The sequence below is a fragment of the Tasmannia lanceolata genome, unplaced genomic scaffold, assembly GCF_043159265.1.
Source record: "Tasmannia lanceolata isolate RefF3 unplaced genomic scaffold, GAP_Taslan_0.1 ptg000023l, whole genome shotgun sequence".
NCBI classification, from domain to species: Eukaryota; Viridiplantae; Streptophyta; class Magnoliopsida; order Canellales; family Winteraceae; genus Tasmannia; species Tasmannia lanceolata.
The window spans coordinates 5615804-5641714 of NW_027518700.1; the positions used below are offsets into that span (position 1 = coordinate 5615804).

General features: G+C 38.8%; 1 protein-coding gene across 3 annotated transcripts in view; it reads right to left on the bottom strand.

Moving 5' to 3' along the window:
* LOC143855687 (protein RRC1-like) overlaps positions 1–24237 on the bottom strand; it is a 51236-nt gene extending 26999 nt beyond the window's left edge. For 2 of the 3 annotated variants that reach the window (XM_077365754.1, XM_077365753.1), the window contains exons 1-10: positions 24084–24237; positions 23002–23098; positions 22755–22890; positions 22565–22610; positions 12910–12970; positions 7270–7419; positions 6691–6810; positions 6410–6575; positions 5499–5611; positions 5292–5363 (exon numbers count right to left, since the gene is read on the bottom strand). In XM_077365754.1, coding sequence (XP_077221869.1) covers positions 5292–5363; positions 5499–5611; positions 6410–6575; positions 6691–6810; positions 7270–7419; positions 12910–12970; positions 22565–22610; positions 22755–22890; positions 23002–23076 — 939 coding nt within the window. In that variant the 5' untranslated portion in view covers positions 23077–23098; positions 24084–24237. Of the gene's footprint in view, positions 1–5291; positions 5364–5498; positions 5612–6409; positions 6576–6690; positions 6811–7269; positions 7420–12909; positions 12971–22564; positions 22611–22754; positions 22893–23001; positions 23099–24083 lie in introns of those variants that run through there. The other variant, XM_077365756.1, reaches the window with a different exon arrangement.
* Between the last annotated feature and the right edge of the window lie 1674 nt (positions 24238–25911).

Below are 25911 nucleotides of genomic sequence, written 5' to 3' on the forward strand. Positions count from 1 at the left end.
GAAAAACATCAAGGAATTCACTTACCACGGGAATATCAGCTGCTGATAACCCTACACCATCATCCTCTTTCTTCACATACGCCAAGAAACCTTCACATCCCCTACTTAACATTTTCTGGGCCCTTAATGCAGCAATAATTTTGATTTTGCCAGGGCGCTTCACACCCTTAAATAAGAATTCTTCCTCTCCGGGTATTCTGAACACCACCACCTTATGGAAACAATCCACACTGGCGTGGTAAGACGCCAACCAGTTCATGCCTAAGATGACCTTGAAGTCATTCATATTCAGCAATACAAGGTCTCCCAAAAGCTCCCGGTCCCTAATTTTAATTTTGCAACCCTTACATACCAAGTCAGTAATTCCACATCACCTACTGGTGTGACCACTCTCAACGGATGTAGTAAGGGTACAGGAGATAAAGCTACTTCTCGAACAAAATCAGGCGATATAAATGATAATGTAGAGCCAGAATCAAATAAGACATGAACAGATATACCATTAACGTGAAGCTGTCCTTCGATAACTGCATCGGATGCTTCAGCGTCGCGCTGACTCAAGGCAAAGACCCGATTTATAGGAGCTTGGGGTGCATTTCTTCCTTGAACTGGTATGAGCTTTGGGTTTCCCCTCCACTGATTTTGCTGCTGCGGCTGGAATGGAGGTCTAGGAAGAGCCTGCTGCTGCTGCTGATATGGCTGTCCGGTATACTGCTGACGCTTCTTTTTAGGGCAATCCCTCTGCTTATGGTTGGGATCCCCACAATTGAAACAGACATTTATTGATTTCCAACACTGGCCTGAATGGAATTTTCCGCAAAGAGAGCACAAGGTCTTGGATTGCGATCCACCATCCGTCCTCTGCTTTTTGGGTGGAGGTCCCTGATTCCTGCTAACAATAGATTGAGATCTAGCTGCCTGTACTGACTTCTCACAGTCTTCTGCCACCTCGGCCTTCTCACAGGCTTCTGCCAAGGTCCTAGAACCAAGGTTAACGATACTCGCCTTAATGGAAGGGCGAAGACCGCTAACAAATTTCCGAACCCGATCTGCCTCTGTTGCTGCATATCCAGGTGCAAAACGAGACAGCTCTCTGAACTTGGCTCCATACTGAGCCACAGTCAAAGCCCCCTGCTTTAGTTCTGCGAACTGCCCCGCCAATTGATCTCTTATGCGCTCCGGAAAGAACTGCTCATTGAAGCGAGACTTGAACTGTCCCCAAGTCCCTGACAAGACTGCGGGATAGTTCTGAATCATAGTCCGCCACCAGACACCCGCTTCTCCCTTCAGTAAGAAGGAAGCAAAACGCATCTTCTGAATACTTGAGCACTCCATTACTGCAAAGATCCCCTCTATCTCTGTAATCCAATGATCTGCCGCTAAGGGATCACTTGAACCAGTAAACTCAGATGGATGGTAGTCTCGGAACTGACGATGCATCTGAGAGGCATCCTCACGAGGTCTCGACTCCTGACGATTCCCGAGATTGGCTGCGATGGCCTGAAGGGCGGTCTGATTAGCTATCTGATTCTGTTTAAGAATTTCTGCAAGCATTTGCAGACTATCCTGATTTTGAGGTTGAACTGGGCCATGCGTAACGAGCGGAGATGGTTCATGTCCATCATTAGTAGGGACATTCGCCTGGTTAGCAGCTCCCCTCCTCTGATACATCTGCTAATAGAAGACTTTGTTGTCATTAATTGAGTAGGTATTAAAATTTACTATTGTGTCTTCCCTTTAAGGGTATAAAATCAGAGTGCATATATTTTGGTCGACAAGTCTTAATTGTCTACCCCAATCCTATAATCTACCCACTCTCACGAAGTCCAGGTATTTCACAAAAACCCAGAGCTCTGATACCACAACTGTAACGACCCGATTTCCGTCGTGTCGCTACGAGCAAAAGAAAGTAAAAATCATGGAAATATTTTTTTTTTTTTTATACAAGCATCAACGACGATCCCGATAGAATCTTATTACAACTTAAAAATGATACATGACGTAAGACGTCAAAATGCAAGGACTCCAGGAACGAACTCTCTGATCACACAGTCCCTTATCCCATGGTTCCTTCATTTGCAAATGCTCCGCCATCTAATGCCTCAACCCCTGTGGTGGAGGAATCAACGTCAAAGCAGGGTCATCCAAAGACCGAGCAGAGTAAAAGAGACAATATAAACAGTTCATACAATATAATCCACATTTCAATAATGTCTAGAATAAAGATTACAATGCCCATGGCAATATAAATCAAAGGAGTGACAATAATTTCAATGTATGCTATGTATGCATGTATGCAACAATTTTATAAAATGAGACAGCACATTCCCCAGGTACATCCGGCTTTTCCCCCATTTATTTTTCTGTCAGTTCTTTTCTGACTTTTTCATTTTCTTTTATTTTTTTCTGCCGGTGTCCTTGCCGCACGGCTAACCACTACCCCTGTCTGAAGGTAGTGACGTTATGGACTTGGATTACGGTCTCGCATTTGCCGAGCCGGGGATACTATCCCTCGGGGATACTTTCCCTTTTTGGTTGGTTTGCCAACGAAAGGCAGTACACGCTTCTCGCGTTGGCCTTTGGACCTTAGGTCCCAGGATGATTCCACCACACCCTTAAGTTCCCCTTCACTTTCCCCCATGTATGCAACATGTATGCAATTACTTACCTTTGCCTTTCTTCCTGCATTCATTTCAATTCATTTGATTCCAGCATTCATTTCAATTCATTTGATTCCAGGCAAGCGAGTATAAATTCACTAAGCAGGTATTTATCAGGCAATTTATAAGCAGAGCTACATTGCATAGACAATTATATTGAACACCATTACAAGACAAGGTCTAGCTGTCACCTGCCTTTTCTTATAGTCGCAGTAGGACGAGATGGCTCCTGTAGGCAAATAAGTGAAATAGGTCAACTTATTTTAGTCTAGGTCCTTTTAATATCACACAGACAACACTTGTCCTTTCTGTGTCCATTTATGTCCTAAAATAAGGTTCCCTGTGTTCACTATTCATGTGGGCCCCACATGCTACTATTCATGTGGGCCCCATCATGTCACTATTTATGTGGGCCCCGCATGTCACTATTCATGTGGGCCCCATCATGTCACTATTTATGTGGGCCCTGCATGTCACTATTTATGTGGGCCCCATCATGTCACTATTTATGTGGGCCCCATCATGTCACTATTCATTTCACCATAAGTTGATAAAGTTTACTTTACGGTTACTATGCTAGTATTTCACCGTTAAGTATATAGGTGGTAGAACCAACCATTACTTTATCCATATAGGTGGTAAAACCAACCATTACTTCAAATAAAATATAGGTAGGTGGTAGAACCAACCATGAAAGAGATCATTAAATAATTTAGGTGGTAGAACCAACCATGAAAGAGAGACTATTATAAAAGACTTACTTGGTAGTGGATTTTCTTTTTCCTTCTTCTCTCTCTCTCTTCCTCTTTCTCTTTCTTCTCTTCTCTTCTCTTCCTCTCTCTCTCTCTCTCTCTCCTCTCTTCTCTTCTCTTCTCTTCTCCTTTTCTTCTCCTCCTCCTCCTCTATTTATAGACATTTTTTTGCATAGTACTTTTTGCATAGTAAAGACTATTTACTATTTTAAATTATTATTTCTGTCGGTCAATAGTATTTTTGCATAGTACTTTTGCATAGTAAAAACTATTTACTATTTTAAATTATTATTTTCGTCGGTTAACAGTATTTTGCATAGTTAATAATATTTTTTTATTATTAATTTTGTCGGTCAATAGTATTTTTGCATTTTTTTATTATTATTTTCGTCGGTGCGATGATATTTTCGTTTCCACTAGGGATGGGTCCCGCTGGTGGTAGGACCCGCTGGTCGTGGGGCCCGCTCGTGTGGGACCCGCTGATGTGGGACCCACTGGTGTTGGATCCGCTTATGTGGGGCCTGCTTGTATGGGGCCCGCTGATGTGGGACCCGCTTATGAATAGTACTCGGTGGGTCCTACTGTGAATAATACTTTTAAATAGTGTATCTCAATAGTGAACTTGCATAGTATTTCTGCATAGTAATCTCGCATAGTGACTATTGTGAATAGTAATTGTGAATAGTGACTATTGGAAATTTTTAACATATATATATATATCTATTCCGTTTTTGTTGACATCTGGGGCGGTGGCTTAGTGGTAGGAAGCCGTTCAATCTTAGCTTAGACTTGGGTTCGAATCGTGTACGCCCCATTATGCCAGATGTCCTCATGCCCGATTAACTTGGGGAAAATGAGTAATGGCCGATGATTACCCACATATGAGGCCATTTTTATATTTATATATATATATATATATATATATATATATATATATATCTATTTTACCGGTTCTTACAAAAAACAATTGAAGTCAATATGTTTCTTCATCCATATTTCCAAAATCAACAGAATATGCACTCCATGCCCATGCATGCATGCAAAAACTTTTAAATGAGAAAAAGTAAAGACAATGCTTGATGTGACTAATCGATGGATATTATAATTAAGAAATGCCTAGATAATTTGGTGCCATCTAAGATGGGGAAATGCACTTACAATGAAATCCATTTATAATTAATAAATGTATAGATAATATGTTCAATGCTAAGAGGGTAATGGACTAAAAAAGCAATCCAGTCATGATGAATAACTGAACAAAAACTTAACAAGTAAAATCCTATAATAAATATGCTAACAATCTCGGGTTTCACTTGACAACTAAATTCCCATAATAAGCTTAATAACTTAATATACACAAGAAAGGAAAGAAACATTTCAGTCTGAGAGTTCAACCAAGTAAAGAGCAATTTTCGATTTAAGAGTTTCCAGGTAATAAAAATCGGTATTCACACATGCACTACAACATAAACACTTCTGTGCAAACCACATCATTTAGAGGGTAGCTTTTAATTTGGCATTGTAAGGCGCTGGGTGAAAGTTGAGATCATTGGTTGGATGGAAGGTTACCTATGATTATGAAAACAAAACCTGTGCTACAAGAGTAATGACACATTCATTTCCTCGCTAGTGACTGGAGAATTGCTCATAAGAAGGCACAGTCAATAAATTATGCTAATGTGAAAAAATTAGAAAATAGAAATGCTATAAGGAAGACACTTGTTTTCATGGCTTTGAAAATAACTGGTACGATAAGAAATTAAGAATGACACATCCTTTTGATGGCTGTCAATTGGATATGCAAAGCCAGTAAATAACACTAATGAGATATAAAGTAATGTTAAAAGAAATGGAACTCCAAATAATCCAATTGACCTACCAATTCAGAGCTTTGGTTTGTCACAGAAGTAACTGGTGGGCCATCAGGGCCAGATAAGATCACAGTGCCGCCCTGACAATTATACATTTTACAGGCTTTAATTACAAGTCTTAAAAACAATTTTTCAGTTCGTTCATCATTAAATTTATAAGAATCCAGAAAAAGGAAACTAAGAAGAAAGATAAAGGTATGCTAAAGTACACCAACCTCCTTGTTTCTGATGGCCATATGTCCTGGTGGGGGAGCAGGTAAGGCCTGTGCTGGAAGAGAAACGGACTTACCCCACCCAATCTTCAACTCGTACTCATACACAATTACCCCTGAAGCATTAAAAATTTACCTTCAAATAAGGGGTTTGCATCTTAGATACCTAAATAAATAATTATTTGTATCCAATGACCGAAACAAAGATAAAAGAAAATAATCAGTAATTTTAGAAAGGGAAATGTTATCAGCACTACTGTACTTTGATGAGGGCACTCCTCACTTTATTAAAAGTACGGTATGGCCAGCACCATAAGATGATCCAAACCGTCCATAAGATGGGTCATAGCCTAAATAGGCTGTACCCCAAAAATCACTTCCATAGGTTGATCTTAACCCTCCGATCTGAATGTTAGAGTGTTGATCCTAACCCTCTATAGATTGGAGGGTTAGGATCAACCTATGGAAATAATTTTTGGGTCACAACCTATTTAGGCTGTGGCCCATCTAATGGACAGTTTGGATCATCCTATTATGCGGGCCATACCGTACTTTTAATAAAGTGAGGAGTGCCCTCATCAAAATACAGTAGTGCTGATAACATTTCCCTTTTAGAAAATGGAGTTATTAATGATGTGGCACATCACATTAGAACAAGAGCAAGGACTTAACTATTTAGAGGTACAATATATTCAGGTAATTGGGCTGTGTGGAGGGATATGCTTTGAAAGTAGAAAAAATTTATCATCAGCTTAAAGGTCAGGCACGCTATGTTTCATTTCTTATTTAGAGAAATATGATGAGGGGGCTATTTGATGAATAAAACTAGTTCACCAATTAGACATATGGAACAAGAAAAGTAGTTATATAAAAAGCACACTTTTACATGCTAATGAATGGACAGGTTCCCGAACCTTGCATCTCATCCTTTGCAGCCTGCCCGTCTTCTCTATTCATGAAAGCAACAAAGCCACAATTTCTTTGACGCTTCCGCTCCTCTTCCGTTCGAGGCCACATTATCTTCACACTAGCGATAGGCCCGAACCTACCAAAAGTCCTCAACAGAAAATTCTCATCCACCTAACATGATTCAGAAAAACATAACAATATCAGATAAAATATTCTTATTTTGCAAAGTGTGGCAGCATTAACAAAATTAAAAAACAAAAACAAATCAAAATAAATAAAATTTCACCTGGGGTGAAAGATTCCCAACATAAAGATTTGTAGTTTGTGGATCACCCTCATCAATTGATCCAAGAAGCTTTCCACTTGGATCAAAATCATCAGGAAGCTCATCAAAACGGCTTAGTGCCTTCATAAATGAAAAAGATCAGGTTACCAAAACTTCAAGCTCCCACGATTAACATTGGTTGGCAGCGTCAACATGCAGAGGGAAAAGGCTTTTCAAAAATGTATATTCCTAAGAGGGTATTCCAAAAGAATGATAAACAGGAAAAAAACTCTACATGCAAATAATTGTATAAAAAGACGGAATTATAAAAACATAACAAACTATTTTCTGAGTTCTGACCAAAGAAAGGTAGAACCTTTAAAGAGCAAAGCATCAAAGGCTGTATAGAAAGCAAAAGGACTAACAAGGAATAACGCCTAGAGCTAAAACTGTTTGCTTGCATCAATCTCAAAGATAAACGAGGGATATAATGGGCAGCAATGAAGCAATAGGCAATGTTGATGTCCACATCAGGTGTTAGAAGGTTATTAACCAAATTATACTTTACTTCCTCCTAAAAAATAAATAGTAACTACTTACAACTGGATTTTCATTATGGCGTCCCTCCAGCCTTTGTTCACGCTCCAGATTGCGCCTCTCCCTCAGCTCTTGCTCACGCTTCAGCTCCTCCATAAAATGGTCAATATTCCGTGATTTTCCTTTCTCCTTCTCCTTAGGCTTTTCTTCCTCCTACGCGTTATCAGATGCTAACATCAGGCTAAATTAATTTCTAAAAGAGAGCCAGAAAAATGACTTGCTGATTTAAGTAACATAAACAGAAAGAAGCAAACAAATTTTGGGGGCATCAAAAATTCAAATAGCACATTTCACCAATAGAAAATTCCTATTATGAAAGCATTTAACAAAGGCAAGAGCAAAAAAGGCATTTAGCAAGCAAAGATCAATCAAGCATAGCCTGCAGAGGAGCAAGAACTAAACAACTCCTACACCTTAAAAGAGTGCATTTTCCTAAGAAATCTAGAATTACTAGGATCAATAGGCACACAATGACAATGGACGATGAAATTATCTGGTTTGTGATCATAATCAAATTACAATAGGACTGCACCAAGGATCAGCTCCAAGCCCTTATCTTTTCACACTAGTTATGGATGAGCTTACGGAGGGTATTCAAGATGAGGTGGAGTGGTGTATGTTATTTGCAGATGATATAGTATTACTAGGATCAATAGGCACACAATGACAATGGACGATGAAATTATCTGGTTTGTGATCATAATCAAATTACAATAGGACTGCACCAAGGATTAGCTCCAAGCCACTCATCTTTTTACACTAGTTATGGATGAGCTTACGGAGGGTATACAAGATGAGGTGTCGTGGTGTATGTTATTTGCAGATGATATAGTATTAATCGACGAGACCAAAGCAGGAGTTAATGCTAAACTAGAGTTATGGAGAAGTACCTTGGAATCCAAAAGTTTAGACTAAGTAAGACTACGAGTATATGGAGTGCAACTTTAGTAATGTAAGGAGGCGGTGCGAGGATGTAGTAAATATGACTGGACAGGAGGTACCTAAGAGGGATATCTTTCGCTATCTTGGTTCAATTCTACATAAGGAAGGAGAGATTGAAGAGGATGTTAACCATAGAATAAGAGCAGCTTGGTTGAATTGGAAGCTTGCCTCAGGAGTTCTGTGCGACCGTAAAATCCCTACCAAGTTGAAGGGAAAGTTTTATAAGACAGCAGTGAGGCCAGCCATGTTGTACGGCTCAGAATGTTGGGCCACCAAGAAGCAGCATGTGCATAAGATGAGTGTAGTGGAAATGCGAATGCTTCAATGGATGTGCGGCCAAGGTTAGATAAAATAAAACATGAAAACATTCGTAAAAACGTGGGGGAAGCACCAACAGAGGAGAAGATAAGAGAACACCGGTTAAGATGGTTTGGACATATCCAACGTAGGCCTTTGGATGCTCCAATGAGAAAAAGTGACTCGTGCCAAGTTGATGGAGTAATAAGAGGTAGGGGTAGACCGAAAACGGCTTGGGTAGAAACAGTGAGAAAAGACTTGACGGCTAGAAACATAACAGAGAACATGACCTTGGATAGGAGACAATGGAAGAAAATGTTCCACGTAGACGAACCCAACTAGGGCAAGGATTAGACTTGGGCAATTTGAGCCAGGTAGATTCCTTTCACCTTCTTCATGAAATTTTTCTAAAGGATTCATTTAGCCGACCCCAACTAGTTTGGGACAAAGGCTTTGTTGAGTTGAGTTGATCATAATCAAATTAGGCCCAGAAATGCTTTGCAAACTCATCTTCTAAAGCAGTGTATCATAAGGATTTCTACGTATCGATCAAATCAAATAGCTCTCATGGTATTGGTTTGCACAAAACAACAACTTAATCTGTAGTGATATATTTTCTAGTCTTGAACTGTGTTTCTACAATAACATATTCAAGTAAAACTTCAAATATGGATGTTGACCCACATGAAACACAGTCTAATAACTGAAAACAGTCAGGCTAACTCTCTAGAAAGAAAAAATCCTTGTGATTTCAGTGTCGTGATTGGAAGACAAAACAGGTATTCAGTAGAGGATACGACTATATAATTATCCGCCGACAGTGTTATTTTCTTTCTTAATATAGACTTGACCTGTTTTCTGCCACAAGTTCACAACATATTTATATAACTATTTCAGAATGGATGGTGAATGGTGACCCATATGACAGTGGGTAGAAAATGGAAAACAGTCGGACTATTTCTTTACAGGCACGAATACCCGGTGACTTTAAAATGCATGCTGTAGTTACCAAACAGAACAGCATCACATTCTTTTTCTTTCTACTTTTTTGGAGAATATAACAATAATATAACAAAAAAAGGAAAAGGATGACAGCAAGAAAGATTAGCAAAAAAAATTGACTAAATCATTAAAGTCACTTGTAATATGCTTAAAAGATGACATTTTCAAAAAAAGAAAAATGCTTAAAAGATCAATTAAGTCTAATTTTCTAAAAAATGCTCTTGATTTCATCAATAATATATGCTATCATACTAAAGACCAGATTCATGAGTAAATGCCCACTTGTTAGTGATAAATGAGTCTACTTCCACCAAAAGTCTTCCCCCATCTCCGTAGTAACAAAGATTCTAAGCCCTATACAGAAGGCAATTGTTACCCCTTCATTAGAATCCTTGACACCGGCAACCTGAAGAAAACTTTCAAACTTTCCCCTCTCTAATTTCTAAAAACAGCTTGTATCCCACCTAGTCCTGAATTTCCCAAAGAGCTACCGTCGCAGTTGAGCTTGATGACAGATTTCAAAGGAGGAAACATCAAGCATTTGTTGAAGCTTTACATGGTTGACTTCTTATGAATTTATGATGCATCTCCAACTCCTATAGATGTCTTAGACTCTAGAGATGAGATACCCCACAATTATTTCCTCACAGACACCAAAATAATCAATAATCATTTTGTATCCTACTTATATTCGGTAAAGAATTTTCTTTCTCCTTTCCATTTTTATTTCGTCTTTCTCCTTTCCATTCAAAAAAAAAAAAAGAATTTTTTTCTCCTCAAATACCCTTTTGTTTCTTTCGTTTCAAATCACTAAAATCAGCACCATCACATAAGATGACACGCCTCAAAGAATTTTGCATTTATTTCGAAGATGAGAAGGACTCCAACTATCAAAAGGTTGATGTTGGAGCTAGGGAAAAAAGCCCATTTGAGATTGACACAATGAATAAGTGAATAACCACACTCCTACATAACAACAACAGCCCCACACCCCACATCAAAAAAACAATGGATAAAAATGTTGCTACTAGTACTAGATTCTGCATCCCATTTAAAAAGCGAGCATCTATCAGGAAAGCAAAATCTTTTCTTAAAAATGTTGCTACTAGATTCTTCATCCTATTCAAAAAACAAGTAACTATACGGAAAGCTAAATAGTTTCTTATACAAATTAGCAGGAATGTTGGGCCACCAAGAAGCAGCATGTGCATAAGATGAGTGTAGCGGAGATGCGAATGCTCAGATGGATGTGCGGCCACACAAGGTTAGATAGAATTAAAAATGGAGACATTCGTAAAAAGGTGGGGGTGGCACCAATTGAGGAGAAGAGAGGGAGCACCGCTTAAGATGGTTTGGACATATCCAATAAAGGCCTTTGGATGCTCCAGTGAGAAGAAGTGGCTCATGCCAAGTTGATGGAGTAAAAAGACGTAGGGGCAGACGAAAACGACTTGGGTAGAAACAGTGCGGAAAGACTTGATGGCTAGGAACATAACAAAGAACATGGTCTTGGATAGGAGAATGGAAGAAAATGATCCAGGTAGACGAACCCAACTAGGGCCAGGATTAGACTTCGTCAATTTGAACCGGGTAGATTCCTTTCACCTTCGTCATGAAATTTTTCTAAAGGATTCATTTAGCCGACCCCAACTAGTTTGGGAAAATCGCTTTGTTGATTTGAGTTGAGTTGAGTTGAGTTGAGTTGTTGATCTTCCCTATAAGCATGTCGACTAAAATGTTTGAACACTAGGGAACTAGGAGCCTTCCAAATTCTAACTAGAGCATTGGAACTATCCTCCACCAAAAGGGACTTACAGAACAATTCATTTCGAACCTACTGTGAGATTCTTCTACCCGGAACCTCCTATCTCTAGATTCTAGGGGAATATACACATTTTCTAATAATGACAGCATCTCTAAAACAGACTCAATTTAGTCATATTTTGAAGTTCCCAACTTAAACCCCACCCAGACCACCCTCTCCCACTCTCCCAAAGGCTTAAATCAATCATCTATTAAAAAATGCCCCTAACAGTGGCCAGCCAATAAAGAATGAAAAAGCATAGCACAATGCGATACTACCCACAAAATCTAAGTCTAGCATCCCTACCCCTTTCCCAAACTGTCACCCAATCCAAATCCTCCTAATTATTTGTCAGGATAAAGAGTCACTTAAGGAAACTACCAAATGAAGAGCTAGAAGACATGGTTCAGCACATTGTTTTATTTTTCCTTAAGAGCACAATTGTTGAATGTACCTTAGACATGGACATAGCCATAAATTGGTTTATTTTTCCTTAAGAGCACAATTGTTGGAAATCCATAACAAAGTAACCTAGACATCGACAAATGTTTTGACATATATTTTTAACAATGGCAAAAGTGTAGATGTGTGACATAACTGTGGAAAACCCAAAACATCAAAATGCCCAATATATCTATACTGTTAATTTGAATAATGTTATATATATATATATATATATATATATATATATATATATATATATATATATATATATATATATATAAAATGTCACTGTTGATTTCTAGAAGTATACAACATGGAAAAAACTATCCAAAATTCCAAACAAACAGATATACAACAAAATTGTAGAAATGGTACAGAAACAACAGCGAGACAAGATAAATAAACAAAAACATTATGTCCCAAATACAGTCATAAACTTTTAAAAATGGGGTCACCATGCCACATAGATCTATAAACATGCATTAGATGTTCAAAACCATTGAGGCTTTCACAATCTAAACATTGACAAAGTCGAACAAATGGCAATTCACTCAACAGTTCCTGATTTAAAATGCCCTATGATCACATAGCATGTGATATGCTCAAGTAAAAATAGACCACATAATATCACAAGCTCTGCCATATGCGAAGAACGCAGTTTGATGGTAGGAAGGGAGAAACAGAATAAAAAGAGCACTTGAGAAGCCAAGACTGCCAACACAAGCCTTCCCTTATAATGACCAGAAAAACTTCGAGTGGACGTATTTACCATCTTGGAGACGACATCCACACTCCTTTGTATTGTATTGGTATCACTTTAGTTTACGCTTATCTCATTAAATTTTAAAAATCCCAAATAGCTATCAAAAGCCAATCAGGAAAATTCAAAATAAAGAGGAGAAGCAATATCAAAACAAGTACGTACAGATATAATCTTACTCATTATCTTCACAAAAGAACAGAATCTAGGCATCCAAGGGGCAAAAAAGGTATATATTACTATAGCAAAATAGTAAATTAATACTAATGACAAAATCATCTAGGTAGAATTAAAGCAATTTTGAAATCTACATGAACAAGAAGTAAACGGCCCCAAGTGAAAACTTAGATAATATTAAACAAAATAGGGGCTCCAAGAAACTAAAGACGCTGACCTTCTTCTCAGATTCTTTCCCTTTAGCTGCCAGAGGAGGTGGTATGAAGGATGGCACATACCTGCAGAAAGAAAAATGAGACTACCCATGGGTCTATAAGATTCCTTTGGAATAGAAAAGAAATCTAATACATGAAGACCACAGGGAAATTATGTTATTGCTTAAAGTGAAACTGAGTGCCGTATATGCTCCAAGTAAAAAAGCATGCATAAAAGTATGAAGCTCAATTGCTGCTCAACAAAAAGGATGCAATCAAAGGGACCTATGACATTACTAGGGCCTGTTCCATATCATATTAGTCAGGTTCCATCACTCCTAGCTATGCCACTTGGAAGAACTAAGTCTGGTACCTAAACTGCATTTTCCCGTAAAGTAATACATATAAAAAAAAAAAATGGACAGCAAGTTGGCGGGATCAGAGATCCATGGTGATTGGTGAACAAGAATTTAATACAACAAGAGGAACACAACTAGATGATTTAGAGATCTAGAACTCTTCTACCATAACAGAAGTTTCTTTCATTATTATGTCCCTATGCTTGTGCGAGGGGTAGTGGAGACCTAATCTTGATAGAATGAGTTTCCAATCCATTTCAAATGATCACATATCCAAGCTGGAGATGAGATTTGATTTGGACGAGGTTAGGTCTGCGGTTTTTACCTTGCCAGAGGACAAGGCCTAATGTGAATCAATGACAGCCAAGAGAAAAAAAAAAGAGCGAAGGAATAGATAATCAAGATCAAGGAAAATCAATATCAAGATCAAGAAAGAAAGAGATCGAGATTAAGAAAAGAATCAAAATCAAGATCAAGAAAGAAGGTAGATAGGCGTAGAAAGTGAAGCAGTTTATGAACCCAGCCGAAGGGGTGGTTTAAGAACCCAATCGGGAAGGGCAAAAGGGGCGAAAAGAGGGAACGTAGAATATGAAATAGGGAAGGGAAGAAAGAAATGAAGGGAGGATGAGAGAACAGAAAGACAGACCAAAACAAAGAGAGGAGAGGAGAAAGGAGAGAGAAGACAACTGAAGCGAGAAAGCTCACCGAATATGAAGCATCACACTTCAAAAGGCATTACATTCACACGGAGAGAGAGAGAGAGAGAGAGACTTCAAATCTTTATTCATTCCATTGCATAGCATTCAAGAAAAGTGTCCTAAGGCTACATATCTATGAGAAAAGAAAGATGAAAGTTCTAAAGCCCTAAACAAAAAACTCACTTTTGGAATAAAATACCCTCTACAAACTTAATGACTAAGTATTTTCATAATAAAAGTGTGGGTCCTATTTAAAACACTTGTAACTCAAAGAACTTAAGTGATTTTGAAGGAAAAAGACCATGGCACCCCTCTAACGTATAGGACCTAAAAAACTCCTAAGAGACACTTAAAAATTAGAATATGGGCCCTAGGATGGTCTCCATCATACTCCCCCACTTGAAAAGATTTGACCCCGTCGATGGTGGGAGTTTGTTCACTCTGATGCTCGCACAATCTACAAACAGTTGGCCCTTCCAACGGATTAAGTATTTCCAACGCACAAAGATGTTTTGGACAATTGTATTGTCAGTATGAAGTAATGTAATCACAAGGTCCGCCGTCGATGTACTCCATATACCATGACAACTTAAGCAGAAAAAAACTCTAATTCATTGTTTCCTTATATGTGTGTAGGCCCGCTCGTGCGCTCCTGATTAAGCATTAACAATTTGGTAAGGATCCAAGCACTACAATCGGAGACTTTGTTGGCGTGATCCGAAGCTCCGGCTGACTATGTTGAACTACTTTTCTCTTCCAGGTGAGCTGGATGACGACCGCTGCCTTTTTAATCATCATTGTTCACGGGCTAACTTTTGACGGAACCAATCCTGAAAGATGATTGTTGCTTTCTAAATCCTTAAAGCTCTGTTTGGATGCCAATTGCAAAGGATCTTCAAGCATTCCCTAAGAAGAAAATGCACTTTTTGGATTAATTGGTGTTTGTTTGCCAAAGTAACGCCCAAATCCTTAGAGATTACCAAATAACAAAAAGGTGTAATAATTGCATGTCTGGTGATGTGGTATCACTTCTTTTTCCATATGAAATATCTCAAAAAAGACAATATTTCATAGGTAATCCTCCTCTCCTATCTCTCTCTAACTTTTTCTCCCTATCTCTCCCTCTCCTGGTTAACTTGCATTCAAACATAATAAAGCTCATGGTTTTCCAAAGGTTTACATAACATCCAAAATCCCGCCCCCTTCCATATACTTTACTTCCCTAAAGAATGCTTAAGCATCCAAACAGAGCCTAAGGTGAGCAAGTCACATAATGCCGGAATTGACTCTGGATGATGAGTGCAACTCTAGTCAGTCACTTGATGTCGAGCACTTCATGCGCTATCAATCCTCACACACATGCATGGATCATGATGACTAAAGCGAGTTGTATCTTGTACACTTGCTTAGCCCGGTACATTCACCAAGTTTTTTGGATCCTCACACGTGTGGATTGTTTCGCGGCTCGTCCCTTGGTTTTTCCTCTCGAATCATTCTAGCTAGCTGTATTTTACATTCTTGAAAAGTCCTCGGAGCAAACTTTCCCAAAAATAGATCCATCATTCCACACCAACAAATGACATACTGTGTCGTTTCTTCTTCATTGTCAGCAACCACTCCAAGGCATGCCCGACCAAAGTTGTCCCGGTAATGTAAATCATCTTGTCATCGTCCGGATTATGCTGCCATAAATACGACTCCAATGCTTCTACCCAATTACGACATTCTCGTTCAGTAACTCCATAAAATCTCGGTATGTCTCCAATCCTCATAGTGTATTGATTATGATCCATGGGTTGGGATCTTCCTATCATATTCCTGCAATCCCAAGTAGTCATTCGAACCTTGGCTATGATAAACTTTTAGTGCAAACCCGGAAGCTTGCAGGTTGTCTTGGAAAACCCTAGGAGCCAAGTGGGATGATCTTGAGGTATGTTATCAGTCTCACCTTCAAATTAGGTGTCTAGAAATTAATCAATTTGCTACTCTTAAAGATAAGTCATCAATAAGATTAAAATATGTCATGAACATGCATTGCTCAAATCACACCAAGTAAAGTAGCAAATGTATATAAATATGGCAACACAAGTGTAAGGTCTAATCACCATATAAAAACCAAGGAAAACTCAGATCTAGAGCTCAATAACAACCATAAATCTAAGAAAAATAGTCTCAGGATAAAAATAAGGGTACGGGGGTGGCCATGGGTGTCAAAGGCAAAAATCAGGTCCAATAAGGGCTGAAACAATAGAGGTCAAATGTCACCCGGTAAAGTGTGTGCATCGACCTCGGATTCCGAACGTAGAAGGCCGAAGATGTGTGGTGAAGATGCCTAGAAATCCGATCCGCCTAAGATAACCACAATCACCAATAGGTAAAGGCCTAGGGGAGATATGATGGAGTATGATCATGAACAACCCCTTGAGCAATAGAGAAGTCCGACTATGGACCTAGGTAGGTACCAAAAAGATGGGAAAGAGTAGTGAAGAAGGTAGTAACCAGTAAGGTTATCAGCCGGGAGAAAAGGAGGGAAAATAAAGTGCTTAAGATGCAAAAGAGGAGAAGTAGAAGGCTGCTGGCAATGGGTAATAGTAGTGTTGCTAACCGATAGTCCCCTGGAATTCCAAAGGTCGCATGGACTGAGAAAAATAGAAAGAGGGAAGGAAGACTAAAGGGGCGGGAACTAGAGATAATAAGGGGGAGAGAATAACAGACAGAAGAGATGAAATAGAAAAGGAGGAAGAATATGAAAACCATGAGAGGGCGAAAAGGGCAGGGAAGAAGGAAAGGAGGAAGAAAAGAGGAGGATAGGGAGAAACATAAGGAAGAGACGGGACGGAGAAGTGGAGAAGGATGGAAGGAAGAAAACTCCTACGGCTTTTCTCCAACTTGCGTCAAAAGTCAAGAAAAGAGGAGGCTTCACGCGATCAATCTTTCAAATTGCAATTTTTGTCCCCTTTGGCCTCTTTAAATAGGTTTTAAGTGAGAAAAGTGGGTCCTCTTCTAAAGGTCAATGGGTTATGTTATAACTTAAGTGAATGGTCCTACCCTATTGCCCAATAGGATATAACTTAAGTTATAACCTAATGATCTAATTACCCATACTTAATAATAAAACCACCCTAAAATAGAAATCCCGGCATAAACATGTACTAAGCCCGTAAATTGTCTTTAACTTTCTCAAAGCACATCCAAATTGCATGATCTTGGGCTAGTTGGATAGATAAACGAAAAACCTTTCCAATGATACCAAATCAAGACAAATGGACAAGATTTGATATCTCAAAAGTAGGCTAGAGGTCAAAATGGAAATTAGGGCCAAGGCCAAGTATAGGGTAGTTAGTGATGGGTCGTGGCGAACCCTAGGTGATATAGACCATGGTTTAAAATTTCGGTTTAGATAACCGTTTCGGACCCCACCGAAAACCGAAATTTCGGTATGAAATTTGGTAATTTGGTTCGAAATTCCGGACTGAATTTTCAAATTTTCAAACCGAAATTTTGTAACACTTTTTAAAAATAAATAAATAATGGCAGATTTCGGTCGAAATTTAAAACCATGATGTAGACAACCCCGGATCTAGGCTGCATAATAACAATATAATGGAATATAAGTCCTAGATAAATAAAAACCAAATAAATGTTAAGTGTCTAAACATGGTAGGATGACAAGGCCGGATCACATCAAGGCCACGGATCCCCGACAGCTTCTCTATGGCCTTCTTTCAAGAATTTTGGGATATAATCAAAGAATATCCAATGGATGTGTTTGAGGAATTATATACACACAAACGCATCGACAAAAGTATGAATGCCTATTTCATTGCCCTCATTATGAAAAGAGTTGTGGAAGGCATAGGGGTGCAAATTGGGTCGGGCTCAACCCGACCCCGACGGGTTCAACCCGATTTTTGGCTCGGGTTGCGTTGGCATTTCGTCGGGTTGGGTTGAGTTAGGGTTGGGAAAAGCCAACCTGATTTAATTTTAGGTAGGCCTTGGCAACCCGACCCGACCCCATCCTCTAATTTTATCTTAATGTTTTTGGGGTTATTGTATTTTCTTGTTTGGCCCTAGGTGAACCCGAACCCAACCAGACCCGATTTCGGGTTAGATGGGTTGGGTTAGGGTTGAGAGATTTAGAGGTGGGTTGGGTTCCGGTTCACCATACTTAACCCGAGGCTCAGGTTGGTTTGGATTAGGGTTGAGGGAATGCTATCTAGGGTTGGGTTAGGGTTGTCCTCTACGCGATCCCACCCGAATCGAGTTACACCCCTAGGAAGCCAAAGACACTAGCGTGTCGACAAAGTATGAATGCCTATCTCATTGCCCTCATTCCAAAAAGAGGAGTTGTGGAAGCCGAAGACTACATACCTATCAGTTTGGTTTGCACAAGATCATACTGAAATTTCTTGCTTCCAGAATTAAAAAAAAATGTTTGAACAAGATCATATCGAAAGTCTAGTGAGTTTCCAATTACAATAGGACTGCACCAAGGATCAGCTCTAAGCCCTTATCTTTTTACGCTAGTTATGGATGAGCTTAAGGAGAGTATCCAGGATGAGGTGCCATGGTGTATGTTATTTGCAGATGACATAGTATTAATTGACGAAACCAAAGATGGAGTAAATGCTAAGTTAGAGTTATGGAGAACTACTTTTGAATCCAAAGGTTTTAGACTGAGTAGGACTAAGACAGAGTATATGGAGTGCAACTTTAGTAATGTAAGGTTTTTTTTAAAAAAAAAACTTTAGTAATGTAAGGAGGCGGGACGAGGATGTAATAAATATGACTGGACAGGAGGTACCTAAGAGGGATATCTTTCGCTATCTTGGTTCAATTCTACACAAAAATCATTAGATGGGTTGGGTTAGGGTTGAGAGATTTAGAAGTGGGTTCACCATACTTAGCCCAAGGCTCGGGTTGGTTTGGATTAGGGTTGAGGGAATGCTATCTAGGGTTGGGTTAGGGTTGTCCTCTACCCGATCCCACCCGAATCGAGTTGCACCCCTAGGAAGCCAAAGACACTAGCGTGTCGACAAAGTATGAATGCCTATCTCATTGCCCTCATTCCAAAAAGAGGAGCTGTGGAAGCCAAAGACTACATACCTATCAATTTGGTTTGCACAAGATCATACTGAAAGTTCTTGCATCCATAATTTAAAAAAATGTTTGAACAAGATCATATCGAAAGTCTAGTGAGTTTCCAATTACAATAGGACTGCACCACGGATCAGCTCTAAGCCCTTATCTTTTTACGCTAGTTATGGATAAGCTTATGGAGAGTATCCAGGATGACGTGGCATGGTGTATGTTATTTGCAGATGACATAGTAATAATAGACGAAAGCAAAGCAGGAGTAAATGTTAAGTTAGAGTTATGGAGAACTACTTTGGAATCCAAAGGTTTTAGACTGAGTAGGACTAAGACAGAGAATATGGAGTGCAACTTTAGTAATGTAAGGAGGCGAGATGAGGATGTAGTAAATATGACTGGACAGGAGGTACCTAAGAGGGATATCTTTCGCTATCTTGGTTCAATTCTACACAAGGAAGGAGGAGATTGAAGAGGATGTTAACCATAGAATAAGAGCAGGCTGGTTGAAGTGGAAGCTTGCCTCAGGAGTTCTGTGCGACCGTAAAATTCCTACCAAGTTGAAGGGAAAGTTTTATAAGACAGCTGTGAGGCCAGCCATGCTCTACGGCTCAGAATGTTGGGCCACCAAGAAGCAGTAAGATGAGTCTAGCGAAGATGCGAATGCTTAGATGGATGTGCAGCCACACAAGGTTAGATAGAATTAAAAATGAAGACATTCGTTAAAAGGTGGGGGTGGCACCAATTGAGGAGAAGATGAGAGAGCACCGCTTACGATGGTTTGGACATATCCAACGTAGGCCTTTGGATGCTCCAGTGAGAAGAGGCAACTCGTGCCAAGTTGATGGAGTAAAAAGAGGTAGGGGCAGACCGAAAACAACTTGGGTAGAAACAGTGAGGAAAGACTTGATAGCTAGGAACATAACAGAGAACGTGACCTTGTATAGGATAGAATGGAAGAAAATGATCCACGTAGAAGAACCCAACTAGAGCTGGGTAGATTCCTTTCACCTTCTTCAGGAAATTTTTCTAAAGGATTCATTTAGCTGACCCCAACTAGTATGGGAGCGAGGATTTGTTGAGTTGAGTTGAGTTGAGTTTGGGACATCGGCTTAAGGTCTATCTTGTTTTCTATAATAATTACCCCATAATCTAATACACCATACCAATTGATGTAGACACTGACCAGTAATCAGTGTGTGTGTGTGTGTGTGTGTGTGTGTGTGTGTGTGTAGAGAGAGAGAGAGAGCAGCATACACAGTTTTTGTTCACATCTTCCACGTGAAAAGTGAAAGCTGAGTGATTTGTAATGTTATAAGATGATACTTAAATCCATCTTCTTGAGTGCTCTTTTCCACCAATGAAGACCCAATTCCTTCATGTAGTAGAATATCTCTTGTAAAAATCCTTTCCCTCCAACTATAGAACGGTCAAGATAACAAGCTTTTAGTTTACCTTTCAACAACTTGAGGTTACCACAGATATTTGAATGGCACCCATCTTTTCTTTTTGCAAGAAGGCACCACTTCAATCAAATCTTGAAAACCTAGATACACAACTAAAATCGCCCCTTTAATCCTAGTGCCTTCAATAATAAGAATGAGAAATGTAACAAAGTTCATCTAAGGAGCGTCTTATGAAACAGTTTATGGGGAAAAGGAGCATGTAAAGCTCTCATGAGTCACGATAAGGGAACATTTTGAACAAGAGGAAGCTTGGTGTACGATTCATTTCCAGCTACAATCAACTTGTTGATACTCACACCAAACCTCTTAGCACACAATGATTCTTGCTTCTGCGGAACAAGCTCACATCTTCCCCCTGTTTTGCTTGCCGGGGAAGATTAAGGAAAAGGTGGGCATCAAGCACGCAAAGGATTGACTGGTGCCAACCCATCACTACTAAATATGGATTTATCCCACATAGACTATTCTTATGTTGTATAATTGGAATCTCTTCCCAAAATTGTAGTTATCTTTTTCTTTTATATTGTATCCTCCTATGCAAGAATGGGAAAGAGAGAAGAATAATACACGTCAAGTTTCTATCCTGTCTCCTATGAAGCCAATGATCAGCAAGCATCTACAACCAATCACAATAGAGATGTCAAATTAACAAATTACCAAAAACATCATTCAAAACAAAGAACGGAATGCTGGTCATGATCCATTCACGAATACATGACAGATCATAAGATCATTTTAATTCTATCTCATAAGCTCCACACAAGAAGTGAGCAACCTAGAGGGAATCAACAATTACACATTAAGAAAGGGGCCTTCACCCAAAACCTCCTCCCCTTACAGCAAAAAAAATTACACACGGGCCTTCACCCAAATCAATATTGATACAGTACCCAACCACCCCATTCAAGAAAAAAAAAAAACTTAACTTTCACTGAAGCCACATCCAATAGGAGGAGAGCAGCTCAGAGAAATCAATTATGGTACTACCAAGGAAAGGTAATACTCTTTACCCTCGCAACCTCCCCCCTTCCCTTCCTTGTCCCAACCCAAAGGATGATTTGCAATGGAAAATACTAAGAGCAATGTTCCAAATCACTATTGATCCACCCAAAAACAGGAAACAATATCGCAAACCATACACAACATCAAGTATTAAGATGAACCCCAAAAATGTTGAGAATAATCACAAATAGAACCTTGAATCTCAAAACTAAGCTACCAGGAGTGGTTCTTGAGAGTTGAGACTATTAAATGACCAATACCACAAGGAAAAAGGGAAAATATGTCACTAAAATGGCATACCTCCATAATAGGTACAACTCATACACATTCCAAACATAATATAATGCCACAATGAATTTGCCAGGCCTTCAACTCTCCAAAAGGAAAAGGTCTTTATCGATCCAGATAGACCCCATGCATTAAAACATAGGCGGCATGGAAATTTGTCTAGATTTAACCATATTGGAACCGCCCATGGCAACCCTCCCAAGCCTTATGAGCAGTAATGTGACAAAATTGGCTTATTAAAATTCTTTAAACCCCATTCTTCAAAGAATCTATAACCATTGTGGACCCCTTTCCAAACTCCCCTTCCGTCCCAAAGGATCCCTCGCAGATTCTTCGACTGTTGTCAAGACAGTAGCACAAGCTAGGAAAAACAAAAGCCAAGGGTATCTGCCAAATAAAGAGATAAGGTGGGAAAAAAACTAAAGCACGGAGAAATTCCGACCCTGGATGTGTAACATTTAGCTTGTGCTACAAAATATGATTAACATGCAATTCTTCATGAAGTACAAAAGACCAAAAGCAGAAATACTTCTCGTGTTGATACTCAGCTCCATCGGTCTACCTTAAAAGCCAACTCTAAATTTTCTATACCAATTGAACTTAAACAACACAAGTTACATCCAAAAGAAACCTCTGTAATATATTTTCCAAGTGATGAGTTATTGAATGTGCATTCAAGCCCGATTGAATGAAAACAAAAATCTGCTCTATTGTAAACAAGGAATATGGTTAACACCAAGATTCCATTTTTAAGAATCGAGTACATTCATTTACCTACTTCCCTTCTTTGGAACAGATACCCCATCTTTAGAATTTCCACCTGCGATCGTTGAATAATAGGCTTATGGTTTTATTAATGTGCCCTTGTAAGATAAAACTACTCGAAGATCCATCGAGAGAAATGAAAGACAAAGTAAATAACTTAGATGAATGAAAAGAGAAAATAAATACGCCTAACACTGACCTTCATTATCGGTCGTCAGCTTCTCGTTAGGATTGATTGTTCCTCCTCGAACGAAAGTTTTGGAACCAGGTCCATTATCCCCTTGAAACGACTCGACAAATTCGGCATACAAACGAGCAGTTTCATCCTCCGCTTTCTAAATGTGTCAGCAAAGGAAAAACAACGGATCAGCAGCTCCTCAATATTTAATTCAGCTCTGTTTCTTAAACATCAACAACCCACGAGAAGAAAATAAAAAAATTCTTACCTTTTTCTTGGCCTCTTCCTCCTCCCTATGTTTCTGAAAAGGAGTTTTCTTCCGCGTGACCGAAAACGAATTCATTTTCACATGGAATGCTACAAACCTACCAGGCAAAAATCATCATAAACCCCAAAGAAGTACAGGAAATTCATCTAGGGCTCACTGATATAGTAATAAATTGAACAATTCAACAGATTGCCTACAAGTAGTTTAGAAGCAACATAAGTAAGTAGAAATGCATCAAGGGTTCATCGGGATACTAATAAATCAAACGATTCCACATATTGCCTACAAGTAGTTTAGGAGCAAAATAAGTAAATGGAGTCGAAACGCATCTAGTGCTCATCCATCTAGTAATAAATCGAACAATTCAACAGATTGCATAGACGTAGTTTAGAGGCAAAATAAGTAAATAGAGTGGAAATTCACTAGGGTTCATCGAGATAGTAATAAACCGAACAATTCAACAGATTGCATAGAAGTAGTTTAGAAGCAAAAATAAGTAAATAGAGTGGAAACGCAACTAGGGTTCATTCATCTAGTAATAAATCGAACAATTCAACAGATTGCATAGACGTAGTTTAGGAGCAAAATAAGTAAATAGAGTGGAAATGCATCTAGGGTTCATCCATCTAGTAATAAATCAAACAATTCAACAGATAACCTAGAAGCAGTTTAGAATCAAAATAAGTAAATAGAGTCGAAATGCATCTAGGGTTCATTGAGATACTAATAAATCGAACAATTCAACAGATTGCATAGTAGTTTAGAAGCAAAATAAGTAAATCAAATTGATTTTTCAACTATAGCTAGAAACCCACGAGCTAGAAAGAAAAAAAATCATTAACCAAATCCTAGTTAATAAAACGGATCCACATGAACGTGAGGAATCTAACAGAAGGAGCGGAAAACAAGTAGGGTTTTTAGGGTTTTTAGCTGTACATAAAAATCCCTTGAAACGAAGACCAATATAGAGGAAACAAAAAAAAAAAAGGAAGAACAGAAGAGAAGAGGCAGAGAGAAACAATTAATTCAAATATAACGAAATTGAGAAACCCTAGAATGAGATGGGAAAGATTCAAACGTACCCAAATGCGAGACTGTTAGGGTTTATTTAGGGCACGGAGGGGATTGGGATTTACAGAGCTTTGAATGCAATCTAAAACTTCTAATGATTTCTCTCTCATCTTCTATTTCTTTTTGTTTGTTTGGAGTTGAAGAAATTTCATTTTCTTTTCCATTTTCTTTCCTAGTAAGTGAAGCAAGTGAACGGAACCATGGAAGTTGTTGTGGGTAGTAAATCTTATCACCGTTGAATTAAAATTTAACGGATGTCCCTGCTGCTTTACTGAAAAAGTTAGATGTCGTTCGATCATGATCGGACGGCGAAGAAAGTGGGTTTCACTCTTTGGTTATGGGAAGTTGTCAAGTTGATGTGGGGCCACTTCTCATCGTCAATCTTGCCTTGATCAGATGATGATAAAGATCACCCACACAGCAAGGTTTTTGGTTATGGTTGTTCACCATACTTCTCTTTTATGGCATGCGCACTTCCACTATCATACATTGAGTCGGATCTTTTACTGATCTTAATTGTCCATTTCATAGGCCTTGCTCTGGATTTTCCCCCTAAGACCATGGTTTTAAATTTCAGCGAAATATTTCGGTTTCGGCACAAACCGAAACGAAATTCACATGAAGTCGTTTCTTTACAAAACTTGGCCGAAATTTTACCGAAATTCCAAAATTTCCATTTTTGAACTTTTTTTAGAAAATTTCTACCGAAATTTTAAAAACGTACACCGAAATGTTATAATTTCCACCAAAATTTATGAAATTTCCACAGAAATAGCTGAAATTGACACCGAAATTTTAGACATTTCGGTTGAAATTAAAAAAATAAACAAAATCATAATCATATTTTTACATGCTTTCGGCCGAAATTTCGGTCCGTTTCGATGGTGGCCTAAACCGACATTTAAAACCTTGCCGAAGACCACAAAAAAAAATCACTTATGCAATTGTAAAATCAAGGAAAAAATACACTTAGACCCCCTGTGGTTTCTGACACATTCAACTTAACCCCTAATGTTTAAAAAGTTACAAGTAGACCCCTGTGGTTTCAATTTGTATAAGGTAGGCCCCCTCATTTGAAACACTATCAATGCTAATGAAGACCCCATACACCCCTCCAAACCCCATACCCTAATCCAAACACTACCAAAAACAAAGTGGGCCCACATTGTTTGGATGATCCAAAGTGTTCATTTGATGGGCCTTGACATAGATAGGGTCTGCCCAAAAACTCAGCTCCATTCGATCATCCTAACCCTTCAATCTGTGGATGAACCGTCAACTGAGGAGGTCTACCTTACACAAATTGAAACCACAGGGGTCTACTTGTAACTTTTTAAATATTGAGGGTTAAGTTGAATGTGTCAGAAATCACAGGGCGTCTAAGTGTATTTTTCCCTAAAATCAAATAATGCCTACTTTCTTTGTTTAACATTGATGGTCGAAAACTATATATATAGAATATGGCTGAAATTCAATGACTAAAAGTAAAGCTTATTAGATAGTAGAGTTGTTGATTTCCGTGATTTTTGAGCAGTAAGGGTGGTCCGAAGTAAAGAATATCAGATGCATGGTTCAGATAGCTCAAAGATAGGACTCACTTGGCTTTATCAGGCTGAGGCTGTCTCATTGACAATTCAATAACAAATTTCTGGACAATTCAATAACAAATTTCCTCCAATTGAAGGGTTAGGATGACGAGACAATCCAGTGCAAAACACGGCTCGTTGTTTCCCATGCAACTAAGGAAACTAAAAACTACTATAATCTCTTTCTCAATTTTAAAACCGGTTAGAAATCATCTCTCTCTAAAATGGAAGAAATCTCTCCGTTGAAAATAAC